General features: G+C 40.7%; 1 protein-coding gene across 1 annotated transcript in view; it reads left to right on the plus strand.

Annotated features, from left to right (window-relative positions):
* LOC140518962 (lipopolysaccharide-binding protein-like) overlaps positions 1–13,518 on the plus strand; it is a 28,134-nt gene extending 14,616 nt beyond the window's left edge. Inside the window, exons 8-15 of the mRNA XM_072631565.1 lie at positions 1,826–2,002; positions 4,670–4,729; positions 5,902–6,069; positions 7,515–7,582; positions 9,351–9,396; positions 10,254–10,317; positions 10,959–11,035; positions 13,033–13,518. Coding sequence (XP_072487666.1) covers positions 1,826–2,002; positions 4,670–4,729; positions 5,902–6,069; positions 7,515–7,582; positions 9,351–9,396; positions 10,254–10,317; positions 10,959–11,035; positions 13,033–13,077 — 705 coding nt within the window. The 3' untranslated portion in view covers positions 13,078–13,518. The remainder of the gene's footprint in view (positions 1–1,825; positions 2,003–4,669; positions 4,730–5,901; positions 6,070–7,514; positions 7,583–9,350; positions 9,397–10,253; positions 10,318–10,958; positions 11,036–13,032) is intronic.
* The last annotated feature ends 1,459 nt before the right edge of the window (positions 13,519–14,977 follow it).

Raw genomic sequence — 14,977 nt, forward strand, 5'->3', positions numbered from 1 at the left:
ACTGACATTCCAGACTTACTTTATATTATTCCCTTTCATGAATTCTACACTTTAGTCAGACTGGACTCCTGGCTATTGCCCAAATCTAACATTCCATCTTCTTCCCCCGTATCTTTATATAAGCTGTCCTTTCTACTTGTAATGTTTCCCTCTTTTATTTTTGCTGTTCTACATCATAGCATCCTCCTTAAAGTTGAAGCTCAGGCATCTCTTTGTGTGTGTAAAGCCTTCTTTAATCCACCTGGCCATTGCCGCTCTTAAATATTCTGAGTGCTCTTGGTCTCACCAATCTCTTCTTGTTGTTCAAGCATTTCAGTCATATCTGACTCTCCGTGACCCCATTTTTGGAGTTTTCTTGGAAAAAAATACTGGAGTGCTTTGCCATTTCCTTCTCCAGCTCATTTTACAGATGAGAAACCAAGGCAAACAGGTTTAAGTAGCTACTTAACTACTTGCCTAGAGTCACACAGCTAGTAAGTATCTGAAGCCAGATTTGAACTCATGAAGATGCCAAATCTAGTGTTCTATCCACTGTGCCACCTAACTGCCTTCTTCAATCCCTGCACTTTAACATATTTATCTATGTTTGCATTGCATCATTTCTTCCACATCCCCAGTACAAATAAGTTCCTTGGAGGCAGGGACTGATAAATTTTGATTTATCCCCAATACCCCAAATGGAATCTTGCACATAAATATTTGTTGAATTGAAATTTACATGTTTACATTGAATTTTAAATATTTGTTGCATTGAGTTTTGTGTGGTTACATATTAACTTTAATAAGAAATGTTAGTTGAAGCAAGACAAAACAAGTTCTGTACATCATACATCTGTTAAGAATGTTGAATATGGGATTCATGACTTAGGTATGAGTTAGACTAGGTGACTTCGGAGGCCATTCCATCTTTAAGTGCTTTCCACTCTGGGAAACTATCTGTTATCAGCTCAGCCTCAAGGTACATTACAGCCTTTGAGGTATTGAGCTATCCTAGCAGTTGGGAGACCTAGGTTACAGACTTCCTTACTTGCTCACTGACTTGTTTTGTGGTCATGGGACCAGAGCAGATCAAGATCTTTGGTGGCCTCTCAGATACCATTTGTAACCCCAGGCTCATCTCCTCTTTAGGGTCTCAGGAGCTGAGGCATGGTGGAAATGGCACTGGAAATTTTGTCAGAAGACATTCGTCCCATCCTAGACCCAGAACTTACTAGCTATGTGATGAGCAAGGCAATTGACTTCTGTTAGCCTCAGTTTCCTCATCTGTAAAAGGTTCTAGTACTGCTTACCTCAAAGGGCTGTTTTGAAGAAAAGGCTTTATAACTTAAAGCACTATACAAATGAATTATTTTTCAGATAGTTCTGACCTTTTGAGTATGAAAAAGTATCTATCTGCATGCTGTCATTAGGCATATAATGACCTCTAGGGGTAGTTGCATTCATTCAGGATATATCAATAACAGCAATTCACATTTCTGTAGCACTTTAAGATTTATGAAATATTTTCCTCCCTGCAATCCTGTGAGATGGACAGTTCAAATTCTATTTTACAGAAGAGAAAACTGAAGCTCTGAGGCAGCAAGACTACACTTTAGCTTAAAAGAATGAATCTCTAATGGTTGGAATCCTAGGACACTAGGGAGGAAGACTTGGGAGTACAGAGATTTTGGCAGTCATTTAAGGCAACCTTCATATCACACAATATGGGTGACCACCTACCCTATGTTTTTGTATGACCTTAGAAAGCTAATCCCTGGATTTGAGTAAGGTACTTTCTCTTTTCAGGTGAGAGCCCTTGGCTAATGATATTTCTCTCTCTTTGCAGGGTGAGTTTTTCAGGCAAAGTCATCGATCCCCTGTTCCCTTTGAACCTCCTGCCATGAAACTCCCTGAAGCCCATGACCTCATGGTTTACTTTGGGATTTCTGACAGAGTCTTCAATACAGCTAGCAAAGTTTACTGGGAGGCAGGAGTCATGAACTACATCATCACAGATGACATGGTAAGGAAGGAGGTTTAGAGGAAGTGACCTCTGGAGTCACAAGGTACAACCAGTGCTTGATTGTATTCAGACTAACATCCTGCTATCCTTCCACCAGGAGCAGGGAACAGCAAGTCTACAGAATTACAGATCTGGAAGGAACAAAGATAGCTAGGACATTGGCTCTAAAGCACTTTACATTCTTAGTTGTTTATTTTTTTCTCTCTCCAGTTATCAGGATTATACTTTCTTCCTCCTACCTGCCCCTTTTTTCCAACTTAAGGAAAGCAGATTCTTATATTGGCCATGATCAATAACAACAAAAATATGTCTCATTCTTTATATGGAGTCTACCCCGCTCCACCCGTGTCAGAAGGTGCATCACTGCTCCTCTGGAACAATGGCTCACCATTGCTGGTCTAGAGTCCTTAAGTCTTTCAAAACTGTTTCATTTTTGCAATGTTAATGTTACAGTACACATTGTTCAAGGAGCTTACAGTCTAAGGGGGAAGGAAACGTACAAAAAACAATTGATGTCAAATGTGTTTATTAAGTACTAACTATGAGGCATTTTCCTAAGTGTTGGAGAGGCAGAGAAGGGCAAAAGCAGTCCCTGCCCATGGAGGTCTCTCATTCTAATGGGAGCAGATCATAAGTGAACAGCTATGTACATAGAAGATGTAAGTAACAGTGACTCTGAAGATCAGGTATGTTACCTTTCACCCCTACCCCAGGGTTCACTGGTACTCTTAGAGGGGCTGAGAGCTATTCCAGGAGTGAGGAACCCAGAGTCTTAAGGCCACAGACTTGGGTACCACCTTTTGGCTGAGTCCAAGTTTTATAGAACAAATCCTTTTATTAAGGAGATTTGTTCTGTGAAGTTTGGATTCCATCAAAGAGCCTCACTTGAGGACCTGGAATGCCACATGTGGCCTCAAGGACACAGGTTTCCCACCACTAGTGTAGTCTCTCTGCTGTTGTCCCAAGCCCCCATTGATACTATTCCATTTAACCACTTAACTGTCAGATTAACTTTTACAAAGGAATATTTACTTCACAAGTATGATAAAAATAAATATAGACATGCCTCTATGTCGTGGTGTACTCTTGCACCACCCCACTATCTGAGCAAGGATAGGAGGATTAGATTCATGGATTAACTCAGATCCTACACAGTTTAATCTCACTATTTTCCAAGTTCAAAGTTTTCTTTGTGACTGAATCCCAGTAAGCCTGTCTTCTCAGGCTTCCTTGTTGGGCCAGCTGCAATACTCAGCCTTGAATCCTGTTTCTAAGATTACCATGGCTTGAGTGCAGAACCAGGAACTTCACAACCTACAGCTAGAACTGTACAAAGGACAAATTAAACTAAACCAAACCCCATGTTTATTTCTCAGGGTCACATGGCTTAAAAGGAAGGCAGTTCTTTCCCTCATTCAGGTCGGTCCATGATGATTCCTATGCTGTGGGTAAACTTGACCTTCAGTCCTGTGTGCTATTTTGGGGAGGAGAGAGAGACAGCAAGGAGTGTGTGTGTGTGTGTGTGTGTGTGTGTGTGTGTGTGTGTGTGTGTGTGTGTGTGTGTGTATGGGGGAGACAGAGAGAGACAGAGACAGAGAGAAAGAGAGACAGAGAGAGAGAAAGTGAGAGAGACAGAGAGAGAGACAGAGAGAGACAGAGAGACAGAAAAAAAGAGAGAGAGAGAGACAGAAAGAGAGAGAGAGACACACACACACACACACACACAGAGTTATATATACATAAATGTATGTATGTATCAGGCAGGAGTTAAGCGAGTTGAAATTTCTTTATATCCTTGAGGTTCTAGGATTCTGCAATCACTATGGATTGGGGTAAGAAGGTAAATTTGAGTTGGAGTAGGGGCTATGGGACCTTCAAGGTGGGGTGAACCTAGCTGGTCACAATTCTGCAATCTTTATGGCCTCTGGGAAATTATTCCCAACATTTTCCTAAGAAAGAGGTAGTAGCAAAGGGCCTTCTCTTTTTTCACACAGAAAATCTGACTTTATCCAGCAGCCTAAGGATGGGGTAGACCATGATAGGGAGGCTGAGGGAGAAGGCTTCTGGTGTCTTGGCTTTAGGGCTTCTCAGAAGGAGTGGCTGATTAAAGATTCCCTCCAAGGACTTATTGCTCACAATAAACTCCAGGGCTATGTGTCAAAGAAAGTGCAAAGAAAAGTGTCCATAGACTCATGGAAAGATGTCTCTCTCTAGACCATCTATCTCCTTTAAGAGAGTCAGCCAGAAGACTAAGGTGGGGGTGAGAGAACATATTGGATTTTGGTAGAAAGTCCCTTCCCTTCCCTTCCCTGCCCTTCCCTTCCCTGCCCTGCCCTTCCCTTCCCTCCCCTCCCTCCCCTCCCCTCCCCTCCCCTCCCCTTCCCTCCCCTTCCCTCCCCTTCCCTTCCCTTCCCTCCCCTTCCCTCCCCTCCCCTCCCCTTCCCTCCCCTCCCCTCCCCTTCCCTCCCCTTCCCTTCCCTTCATTTCAGTGCTGTTCCCCAGTTACCACAGCAACACTCATTGATTGAGGGGGGAGAGAGGTAGGCTGCTTACCATCAGTCGATTCCAACTCCTTCCACTCTAGCCAACTGACAATCTCGCCTTCTTACCAGGAGTGCTCTGAGTTCTTTACCAGTTCTAACTTCTATTATGCTTCTTTTGGTTCAGATACCATCCAGTTTTAGCATTCGACTGATCACCTCCTCCTTCCGAGCTCTGGTCCCTCAGGTAAGCCCTCCCCCTCTGTTTCAGAAAGAATAAGACAAACTCATGTAACCTCAAAACAATTTCATTTCCTTTTAAGCCTTTGGTGGTCCCAGAAAGTCTAAGAAAGTCCTTTATTCTCCTTCATTCAGTTGTTTTTCGGTCATGTCTGACTCTTCATAACCCCATTTGGGGTTTTCTTGGCAAAGATACCGGAGTAGTTTGCCATTTCCTTCACCAGCCCATTTTATAGAAGAGGAACTCAGGCAAACAGGGTTAAATGCCTTGCCCAAGGTCACATAGTTAGGAAGTGCCTGAGGCTGAATTTGAACTCAAGAAGATGAGTTTTCCTGACTCCAGGCTTGATTCTCTCTCCACTGCCTCCCAGGCACCCATAATTCTGTGGGAATAGGCTATTGTTGTAAAGAATTCATTTCCAGTAGAGAACTTTACGGAGATAGAGCTGGAAATCACCTTGGAGTTCATTCAGTTTAGTCCCCTCATTTTATACATGACGAAACCTAGGCCCTGAGAAGTTAAGTGGCTTTCCTAAGGTCACTCAGAAGATAAGTAGCAAAGTTGGGATCTGAATGCAGGTCATTGCACAAGAGAAAACTTTACAAAATTCTCCTGACTAATGTGACCAAGGTTGACTCTAGAAGTAGGCACAATAGGCAGACATCAATGGTAAGGTGTGAATTCTAATTCTAATTTTTTCTTCCTTGTCCACTACTAAGAGCTAGCAGCTAGGTGGTACAGTGCATAAAGAGCTGGACCTGGAGTCAGGAAGATCTGAGTTCAGATCCAGCTGTGTGACCCCTGGCAAGTCATTCATCATCTGCCTCAGTTTTTTCTACTGTAAAATGGGAAAATAACAGTACATAAGTTGCAGGGATATGTTGCGATAACATTTATAAAGCATTTAGTACAGTGCCTAAATCTTCTACCTGGCACAAGGTAGTCACTATATAAATGATAATTCCCTTTTTCTTTACCTCTCCATTACCAGTAGCTAAATCTTGGAATATGGGCTCATATAGTCAAAGATATGATATTATTATTTTGCTTTAAAAGATTAAAAGAAGATTTACTTGTATAGAGAACTAGTAGGGATGAATCTGTCCAAGGCCTGCAATGCATCCCTTTCCTTTGCCCTTGTCCTTGACTCCTCTTAATGTTTCCTCTTACCTTTGTAGTTGGGCAAGCTGTATCCCAATATGCCAATGGAACTTCAGGTATCATCTTCTTCTCCTCCTGTTATGGTCTTCAGTCCAGGGAATGTGACCCTCACACCAGTGATGGACCTCCAGGCCTTTGTCATCCTACCCAATTCCCTGCGGCAACCTCTCTTCTTGCTCAGTGTGGTCAGTCTGGGGCTAGTCAATATGGGAAGGTTTGGTTCACAAATTGATTAGGTGTGAGGCACTACCCAATGGTAGTGACATTTGCTGTCACCAATTTGGGTTTGCAAAGTTTCTGGACTAGAAATTACTTTCTTCTAGGCATCATTCCTATTGTTTGGGTAAGCTGCTACTGGATAGACAGAGATGTCTCAATTTTTGCCCTTCTTGTCTGAATTACTTGGATTCCATATGTATGGTTAATTGTAGAATCAGAGTATGCTTACCTCCTCAATTATGATTTTGTTGAAATGTCCCCCAAAATATTTCTGTATTAAAAAGAGTTTCACATAAATGATTATTAATCTGTAGACAGCACAATAGAGAAAAAAGACACTGGTCTGATATACATAGGATCATGGGATTTAGAGGAATTTTTGTTTATTTTGATACTGGCTCTCCTTATCTCAGGCTGGGAGTGTAGTAGCCTCTCGTGGGACAGCACCACTGTTGAGTGGCATGGAATCTTCAACCTGTTCATTTTTGACCTAGGCTCATTTGACCCTCCTTCCTCTGTTTACCATATTAGCAACAGATTTAGTGTGGCCACCCCATCAATTTTAGTTCCACTGAAGCTCTGAACTCCCCAACTCATATGATTCACCAGCCTTAGCCTCCCCCAACAGCAGAGATGACAGGCATTCAAGACCTCTAAATACAAGGCCCCATTTAGAGTTTTTAGGGACCTTATACATCATCTAATTCAGCTCTCCTATTCTATACATGAAGAAACTGAAATCCAGAAAAGTCAAGTGATGTGTCCAAGATCACATAGGAAATTGCCAAACCAGTATTGGACTCTATTTACTGTCATTCTAAATCTAGTGCTTCTGTCCTAAGTTTTAGTCCAGGTTCCAACACTAATTTACACTGAGACCTCAGGCAGGCTAGTCTCTAAAAATATTGTAAAACGTGTTTTAAAGTGAGCATATTGTAAAATATAAAAACACTAGATTGCATGTTCTTAACTTTTTTCGTGTTATGGATCCCTTTGGCACTCTGGTGAAGGCTATGGATCCCTTTTCAGAATCATGCTTTTTTTAAAATTAGTAATTGAAGAAAATGCTAAATTTCAGTTAAAGATTAGTGAAAATATATAAAGTTAGTCCTGTGTTCTAATATCCTTTTTAGCCCTGACTTTCTATGTTCTAAGATTTTATCCATTTTTCTAAGTATCTGTATCATTTGTATCTATATAGCTATTTATTTCCATCCATACCTATGTTATATTCTAAGGTTCCTTTCTGTTCTAATCTTCTAGGATTATATGGATGCTACTTTACTATCTGCCCCATTCCCTTCTCACTGATTTTCTAAGTTCCATGCCCAGAGGAATCACCAGATCCCTCTGCTGGCTTTTTCATCATAGGTTAGGTGTAGGTTCTAATGATATTGTTCTTTATTCCTAGACAACAACTGTCTGGGCCACCATGGGCGTGAATGGCAGTAGACTTGTCTCTTCTGTGACTCCAGGGAGGTAAGAAGCAAGGGGTTTTCTGATGGTTCTCTCATTTTATTCCCTAACCTCATAATTTTAGCTTTCCACAGTTTGTTATGGAAAATTGTGGCTAATTCCCTTGGAGTGGAGACTTGATAGTGTAAATAACTTCATAGTGTTACTGCTGTGGGGAATAAAATTCATGTCTTTCTGATCTCAATGCAAGTGTAATCTTCCTCCCTTATGTCTCACCAGCCTCTGTGCTCTTTCTGGAATTTTATAGATCAATATCTTCTAGTAGTGGTGGGATGGATGGACAGGGAGGGGAAGGCTTAACAACCATACATCCTGAATTTTCTGGAATAGTCCCTCTTTCAAGAAAAGGAAGCATGCTTTCAATAAGACTTCATAACCAGCAAAATTTCCTCTAGGAAGATGGACAAGTTCAGTGCCAGTAAAAACTTAATTAATTAAATTTAAGTTCTTTGGATTTATTCTACCACTCTAGATCCTAATCTTAGAATTTGAGATTGTAAGGAACCTCATATAGCATCCAGTATAAACTGTACCTGAACAGGAATCCCCTTTATAGCATTCCTGATAAGTGTATACTCAGCCTTCTTTTGAAGTCCCATAGTAAGGGAAAACCAATCAATTAATCAATAATCAGTGAAGATTTGTTAAGTGCCTACTATGTCTTCCCCTCCCAGATTGATTTTTTTTTGACTAGGTAAAGAAGCCATTCTCTGCCTCATTTCTTATCAAGCTTTAATCTCTGAGACCTGTTAAAGATTTTAGCTTGAAAAAGACAAGCAAGGTCCTTCCCTGCATCCTGGGCCATCTTCAGCTGTCTTGATCTCTGTCTGAACCCAGATGGCTCAGGAGGAGAAACTGAGACTGGTGACTTTGCACAGCCCTCCTTCACTTAAATCCAATTCACTTGCATGTTATGGCATCACCTCCCTGATGTCATGGTCCTCTTCAAGAATGAAGGACAAATAATAGCCTCTGTGAATAGGAAAGAAACTTCCTTCCTCCCTTTCTTCCTTCCTTCCTTCCTTCCTTCCTTCCTTCCTTCCTTCCTTCCTTCCTTCCTTCCTTCCTTCCTTTCTTCCTGTATACATATGATGTCACATTATTACTTGTGGGTGCTCTGCCCAAAGAGAATGTAAATTTTAATTGAAACTTTTTTTCCCCTTTCTTAAAGACCAGACTTAACCTCAGATTACTCTGGCTCTCATTGATTGGCCAAAAGTAGGTCCCAGGCCAAGCCCTACTTGGTTGTTTGTTGGCCCTATTATCTCAGAATGGATGCAAATCTGAACTATTTCTGTTTTGGCCAGAACTTGAGGGTCTTCTCCTTTCACATTGATTTTTTTTTTTTTACTAAATAAAAAGACTATTCTCTGCCTCATTTCGTATCAAGCCTTAATCACTACTATAGCCACTTCCTTCCTACTTTGCTGAAGTTATTAAATTATTTCAATTAAATTTTAGTTTACTCACTAGGGTTTTCTAAGTAAATTTTAATTTCGCTTGAAGCACATGTAACATTGTTCCATCCTCAAATGTTGATGCCTTTTTCTTAAAGTATAGAACTCTTCGGGGAATGCAAGAGCTAACATGAGCAAGAAAGTTTCATTCCTAGGACTCCAAGCATTCTGATCTGACAATGCCAGACATACCAGGCACTCTGTAGGGGTGGGATGGATGCAGGGAGGTTACCCACATAATATATATTTAGTTCATGTAGTAGCAAAACCTGCATTGTGTGGTAACTCATATCCTTTTCTCTTTCCTCTCATAGTTCACTTACCATGAAACTAAAACACTCAGACATTGGCCCAATCAATGTAAGTTATTTTCATTGTCATTCATTCTACACATCTTTCTTGAGCTTCTTTCAGTGCCCACTTCTGTTCTGGGTTATGGTAAGGGGAAGCCAGGAGAAAGAGATTTACTCTCTCCTTTTGGGAACAGCTTCACAGTTGAATTGGGCAGATAGGGCAAGAAGCAGGAAGAAGTTATGTAATAACATGAACTTGTATAGGATAAAGAGTTAAAAAAAATACATGAACACGTATATTCATTTATTCAGCATATATTTATTAAATGCTTGCTGTATGCAGAGTAATATAAAAGGGGGAATGGGTTTAGAAAGGCTGTGGTTGGTCCTTACCCTCAGTGAGCTTCACAGTTAGGAGGGCACAAAATATAAATACAGAGACGTATTGTATATTAATACAACACTACTGCTAAATGTTAGAAAGGTGGAAACAAAGTGTTGTGGGAGATCTGGGATTGGAAGAAGGAGATCATTGCTGAGTAAGGAGACCAAGGAAGGTTTCTTGGAGCAGGCAGGGCTTGGATCTGAGGTTAGACTTAAACTCAGGAACAAGAGATATAAAAGAGGAAAAAAAGCAGTTTAACAAAGCTAGCCAACATATCGATTGAAATTGTGTTTCATATTGCAGTCCCTCACTTCTGTAATGGAGGGAGGTGCAGTCTGTCATTCTTTTTTCATGACCAAATTTAGTCACTATATATAGTGATTATATACACATATAGTGTTCCATTTCAAGGGATTTTTTTGTCTATTTATGTTGTTTTTGTCATTATCAATATTATTTTCCTGATTCTGTTTACTTATCTTTGCCTTAGTTCATACATTGTATGTGTGTGCTCATTCTGTATCTTCTGCCTCCCCCAGGTGCCCTTAATCCAGGCAATCCTGGATTACTATGCTACAAACACCCTGTTACCTACTGTCAATGGTAAGAGGCAGCTGGGAAGACTTTTTTAGTCTTTCCACTTTGGGTGGGGTAAATGGAAAGGGGATCAATCAGGGAGTCAAGGGACCTCAGTTCTAGTCCTTTTTCTGCTTCTCACTTTACCTTAAGCAAATCATCAGTTCTCTAACTGCAAAATGCGTTTAGGAACCGTTCCTGCCTTGCTTTCTTCTCAGAACTTTTTTTTTTTTTTTTGTTGGCATTCACTGAGATCATGAATGTGAATGCTTTTGAGAAACACCAAGTGCGACACGGGGAGTGGGGAAAGGTTTGAGAAAAATCTGATGCCTTTCTTGGGTATATTGAGTATCCACTGGGCTCTCAAAGACTGAGAAAGTGGAGCACAGGCTCTGCCATGTTCAGCCAAAGTGGAAGACTTTGAGTATGGGCCCAGTGCACAGCTTAGCTAAATGTGAGGAAGCTCATCACCTGGAGGGGTGGAAATCAGCATTGGTGGAGGGACTAACACTCATAGTTACAAAAATCTTACACCTTCTGAAATATTGAAGTAAGGAAGTGGGTAGGAGGTGGGCTTTAATTGACCTTATATAAGAAATGCAACACATGGTGATCACTACCCTTTTTGAATTCTCTAACAACCATTTCTGTTCTTTGGTAATTTTCAGAAAATATGGAGATAGGTTTTCCTCTCCCTTTGCCAAGAAACATTCAACTACATGACCTTATTATTCAACCTTATCAGGTCAGTGAGAAGACACTGGAAACTAAGAAGAAAAAATGTGTAGGGGTGTGGTTGGTGGTACCCCTTTCAGGGGCCAGGAGCAGAGTGGAGGATGGAATGGGGTGTATGTGTGTTGGAGGAGTGGGGGGAAAGTGCAGCTCAGGAAATCTCAAGGAAGAATTAGGTTCAAATGTTTAGGTTGCTGTTCAGAGAGGACTAGGGGACTGATCTGAATGCATTTGCATAGTTGTGTCCTATGATGCTGTCTGCCATGTCTTATGTCAGGACCCCACCAAGTGGCTCATATTCAGAGGCATATTCTTCCTGGGCTCCCATGGGTAACCAGAATTAGGAACCCAAACTTGTAGACTGTTAAAAAGAACTCTAAACTGAACTGGAACACAGTGAGTGGGGATAGGGATAGAGCTTGAAATTCCTTCTAAAACCTACTGCAAACCAGGGTTCTTGGACTCTTAAAAATTATTAGCATTTTTTGTTTTTGTTGTTAGCATCAACTATGTTTCCCTCCCTCTTCCCTCTCCTGGTGAACCATCCCTCATAATAAACAATAAAAAAGGAGGTGATGGGGAGGAAGGTCAGCAAAGTTAATCACCATCAGTTGTCTGACATTATACATGGTATTCTACACTCCTAGTCCATTCTGTTTACAGAGATGCAGAGGAGGTACCCAGAAGTCTAATAACATCTTGATTGATATCTTTTATTTTCACCTTTATTTCTGGTAATATCCCTCCTCTATTCAAGAACCATCTATTGTAACAAATGATAAAGAGAAGAGAAAGCATTTCAGCAAGCCAAACACATAACTTGAATCTGACCGTACCCACAGTCTCTCAGTTCTATAAAGAAAGGAGGGAGATGCATTTTCTCAGCTCTTCTTCACTACCTGGACTCTTCTACTGACAGAAGGAACAAACAATGATATGAAGAATATGGAACATATACAGAGCCAGTCCACATAACTCAGTCTCAAAAAATAATTTAAAAAGCTGATCAATTCTCCATGCCATGTAGCCATTATCAAACTAATCTGACCCACTGGATGAAGAAATGGCAATATGAGCTTAATACCCAAAGGAAATTCAACAAATATATTCTCACTTCTTATTTGCAAAAGTCAGATAACTGGCATTATTCAGTTGTGTTGGGAACACTACTTGGAAGAATGCTATTAATAGAAACTTAGGATGCAGACTCACGGTGGTGATGATATAAAGCTGAAGAGATCTTAGAGACCAGTTAGTCCAGTGCCCTCATTTCACAGATGAAAAAGTTGAACCCCCAGGGAGGTTTTCACTTTTCTGATAGACTACAAGATCCTCAAGAGCAGAGATTATTACATTTTTTGTCTTTATGTCTCCAGTATTTCACCCAGTCATATAATTGGCACTTGATAAATGCTTGTTGACTGGTTGTCCAGGGTCATACAGCTATTCGACCTTAGTTGCTGAATATATACCCAGGTTCTCTGACTATATAGCCAAGATTCTTTCCATGGTACCAAACTGCCATGATGGTGATGATGATGATGATGAAGTTAATGAGGATGAAAATCATCTCCACTTGCTATTATCCAACAGTGAACAACAGCTGACATTGCCTTGAGTTTTAGAAATAGATTCTTTTCTGTGTGAAGGGAAATGAATCAGGGGGCAGGAGGGTAATGCCAGGCAGCTCACAATTTTGCTGTTGTATGCTTGGGAGAGAAAATTTAGGTGACAGAAAGAGACATTTATGCTGGTCCTCCAGAAAGGCATCCATTTGTAAAATGACAGATAAATAGGAAAACAGCTGACAGAGGCTGTATTTTACTAAGATCACAGGGTCTGGCGAGTATTTATTACATCTGTGGGTTGATTTCATTTTAGTTAGAATGGGACTTTCTATTTTCCAAGAGTTCCCAAGGGAAATGACTTGTCTCTCCCTAAATTTGAGTTTCTCCTCGGGAATCAGTGGATGATCTTTCTCTTCTATCTTCTCTGCATTTTTATCTCTAGGACTTTCTGCTTTTGGGAGCCAATGTCCAGTACACTAAAAAATAAAGAGAGAAAGAACTGACAAGTAGGAGTCGCAGATGGAGATGGGAAGGCTGTTTTTCTGCAGGCAAGGCTTCATTTTTGGTGGAGAATTAAAGACCACAGTTGGGCTCCCTCTCCCATTATCTGGGTCTCTCTAGTTCTGTTCTGTGGCATGGTCCTGCTGAAAATAAGTGTGTCACTTGGGGACTCAGCCTGTGAATTCCAGGCTCTGGTCCCTCATAGGACTGCCATGCCCTTCTCTGTATGAATTGGCTTTTTCAGTGGCACTCATTGCTCTCCATGACTACCAGCTTCTCCCGGAGTTTGCTTACTGTTGTTTGCATTTTGATTCCACCCCTCTCTCTACTCCTAATCCCATGTTCTCTTCCTTTTTCCTTGTGGATATCTAATAAATCCTCCCCCTACTTCCAAATGACTCAATAAAATAGTGAATGACTATGTTCACCCATGTTCTGGTCTACGTTGTCCTCAGACACACTTGAAGCCTATCTTTTGATTTGATGTCTCACAGAGAGACTACTATATTTGGAGTTGGAGGACCCTCAGTTTGAATCCTAGCACTGTTACTTGATACGCTTGTGACCTGGGGCAACCTCTTTGGGCTTCTGTTCCCTTATCTGCAAGAAAGTGGTCTCCAAAGTGAGCTCTGGTATGGTCCCAAGAGGGTGTGTGATCAATCAATCAGAAGGTAAGGGGTAGGGGACATCCTTCACTCTTGGTGATTTGCAAGGTTTGTTGAGAACACAACTATACATCTCCTTCTATCCTTGGCCACATTTCCCCACTCCTCCTTCTCTTGCTGCTGCACAGACTCCCAATCTCCCTTCTTCTGCACAGGGAGTCGTTGGCCCCTTAGGGAAATTATAAGGAAATTATTGTTTCTATCTAGAGAAGCAAAATCAAAACAATTCACATCTATTCCCTTTTCTCTACTTAGTTACCACCCTAGTTTGGGCCACTTTCTTTTCCATCTTGGGGAGCCCAGAGAAGCTCTATATCACACACTCCAGAGAGAAAGAAAGAAAACAAGAGCAGAATTTGTTATTTCCTTTTAAGTTCAGTGGGCTAAAGTGTCCATCTCTTTCTGGCTGAGTGGCCATCCTTTTTTTTTTTTTTTTTGATACATCTCCTTGTTTTAGCCACAGAGACCAAGGGGTTGCTTCCTCCTTCCAAAACTATTTCATCATTAATTTTTCATCTCCCTGAAAGTGACCAGGGTGCATGCTTCATGAGGTGTACTCTAATTCAACCTCTAATATACTAACAAAATCATTATTTACAAATTTTTATTACCCTTAGGACATATATAAGATTTTAAAAAAATAATGAAGCATGTTCAATCACATTGCTTTCACTTAAAAATAGTTTTGGTGAGAGATAAAAGGTCTTCTATACTGTGAGTAGGTAAAATATTTTTCAAAATATTTAATCTTTTTTTATTGTGTTTATTTATTTATTTTTAGATTTTGACATTCATTTCCACAAAATTTTGAGTTCCAATTTTTCTCCCCATCTCTCCCCTCCCCCCAAACTATTATACCTTGCATTCTGATTACCCCTTCCCTCAATGTACCCTCCCTTCTATCACACCCCACTCTTTCCTTATCCCCATCTTCTGTCTTTTCTTATAGGGCAAGATAAATTTCTATACCCCATTATCTGTGTTTCTTATTTCCCAGTTATACACAATAATAATTCTCAACATTCATTTCTAATACTTTGAATTCCAACTTCTCTCCCTCCCCTCCTCCCCATCCCCACTGAGAAGGCAAGCAATTCAATACAGGTTATATATGTGCCGTTTTGCAAAAGACTTCCATAATAATCATGCTGTGTAATACTAACTATATTGTCTTCATTCCTACCCTGTCCTCCTCTCCTTTTTTTATTCTCTGTTTCAACC

Source organism: Notamacropus eugenii, chromosome 1, assembly GCF_028372415.1.
Source record: "Notamacropus eugenii isolate mMacEug1 chromosome 1, mMacEug1.pri_v2, whole genome shotgun sequence".
Taxonomy (NCBI): Eukaryota; Metazoa; Chordata; class Mammalia; order Diprotodontia; family Macropodidae; genus Notamacropus; species Notamacropus eugenii.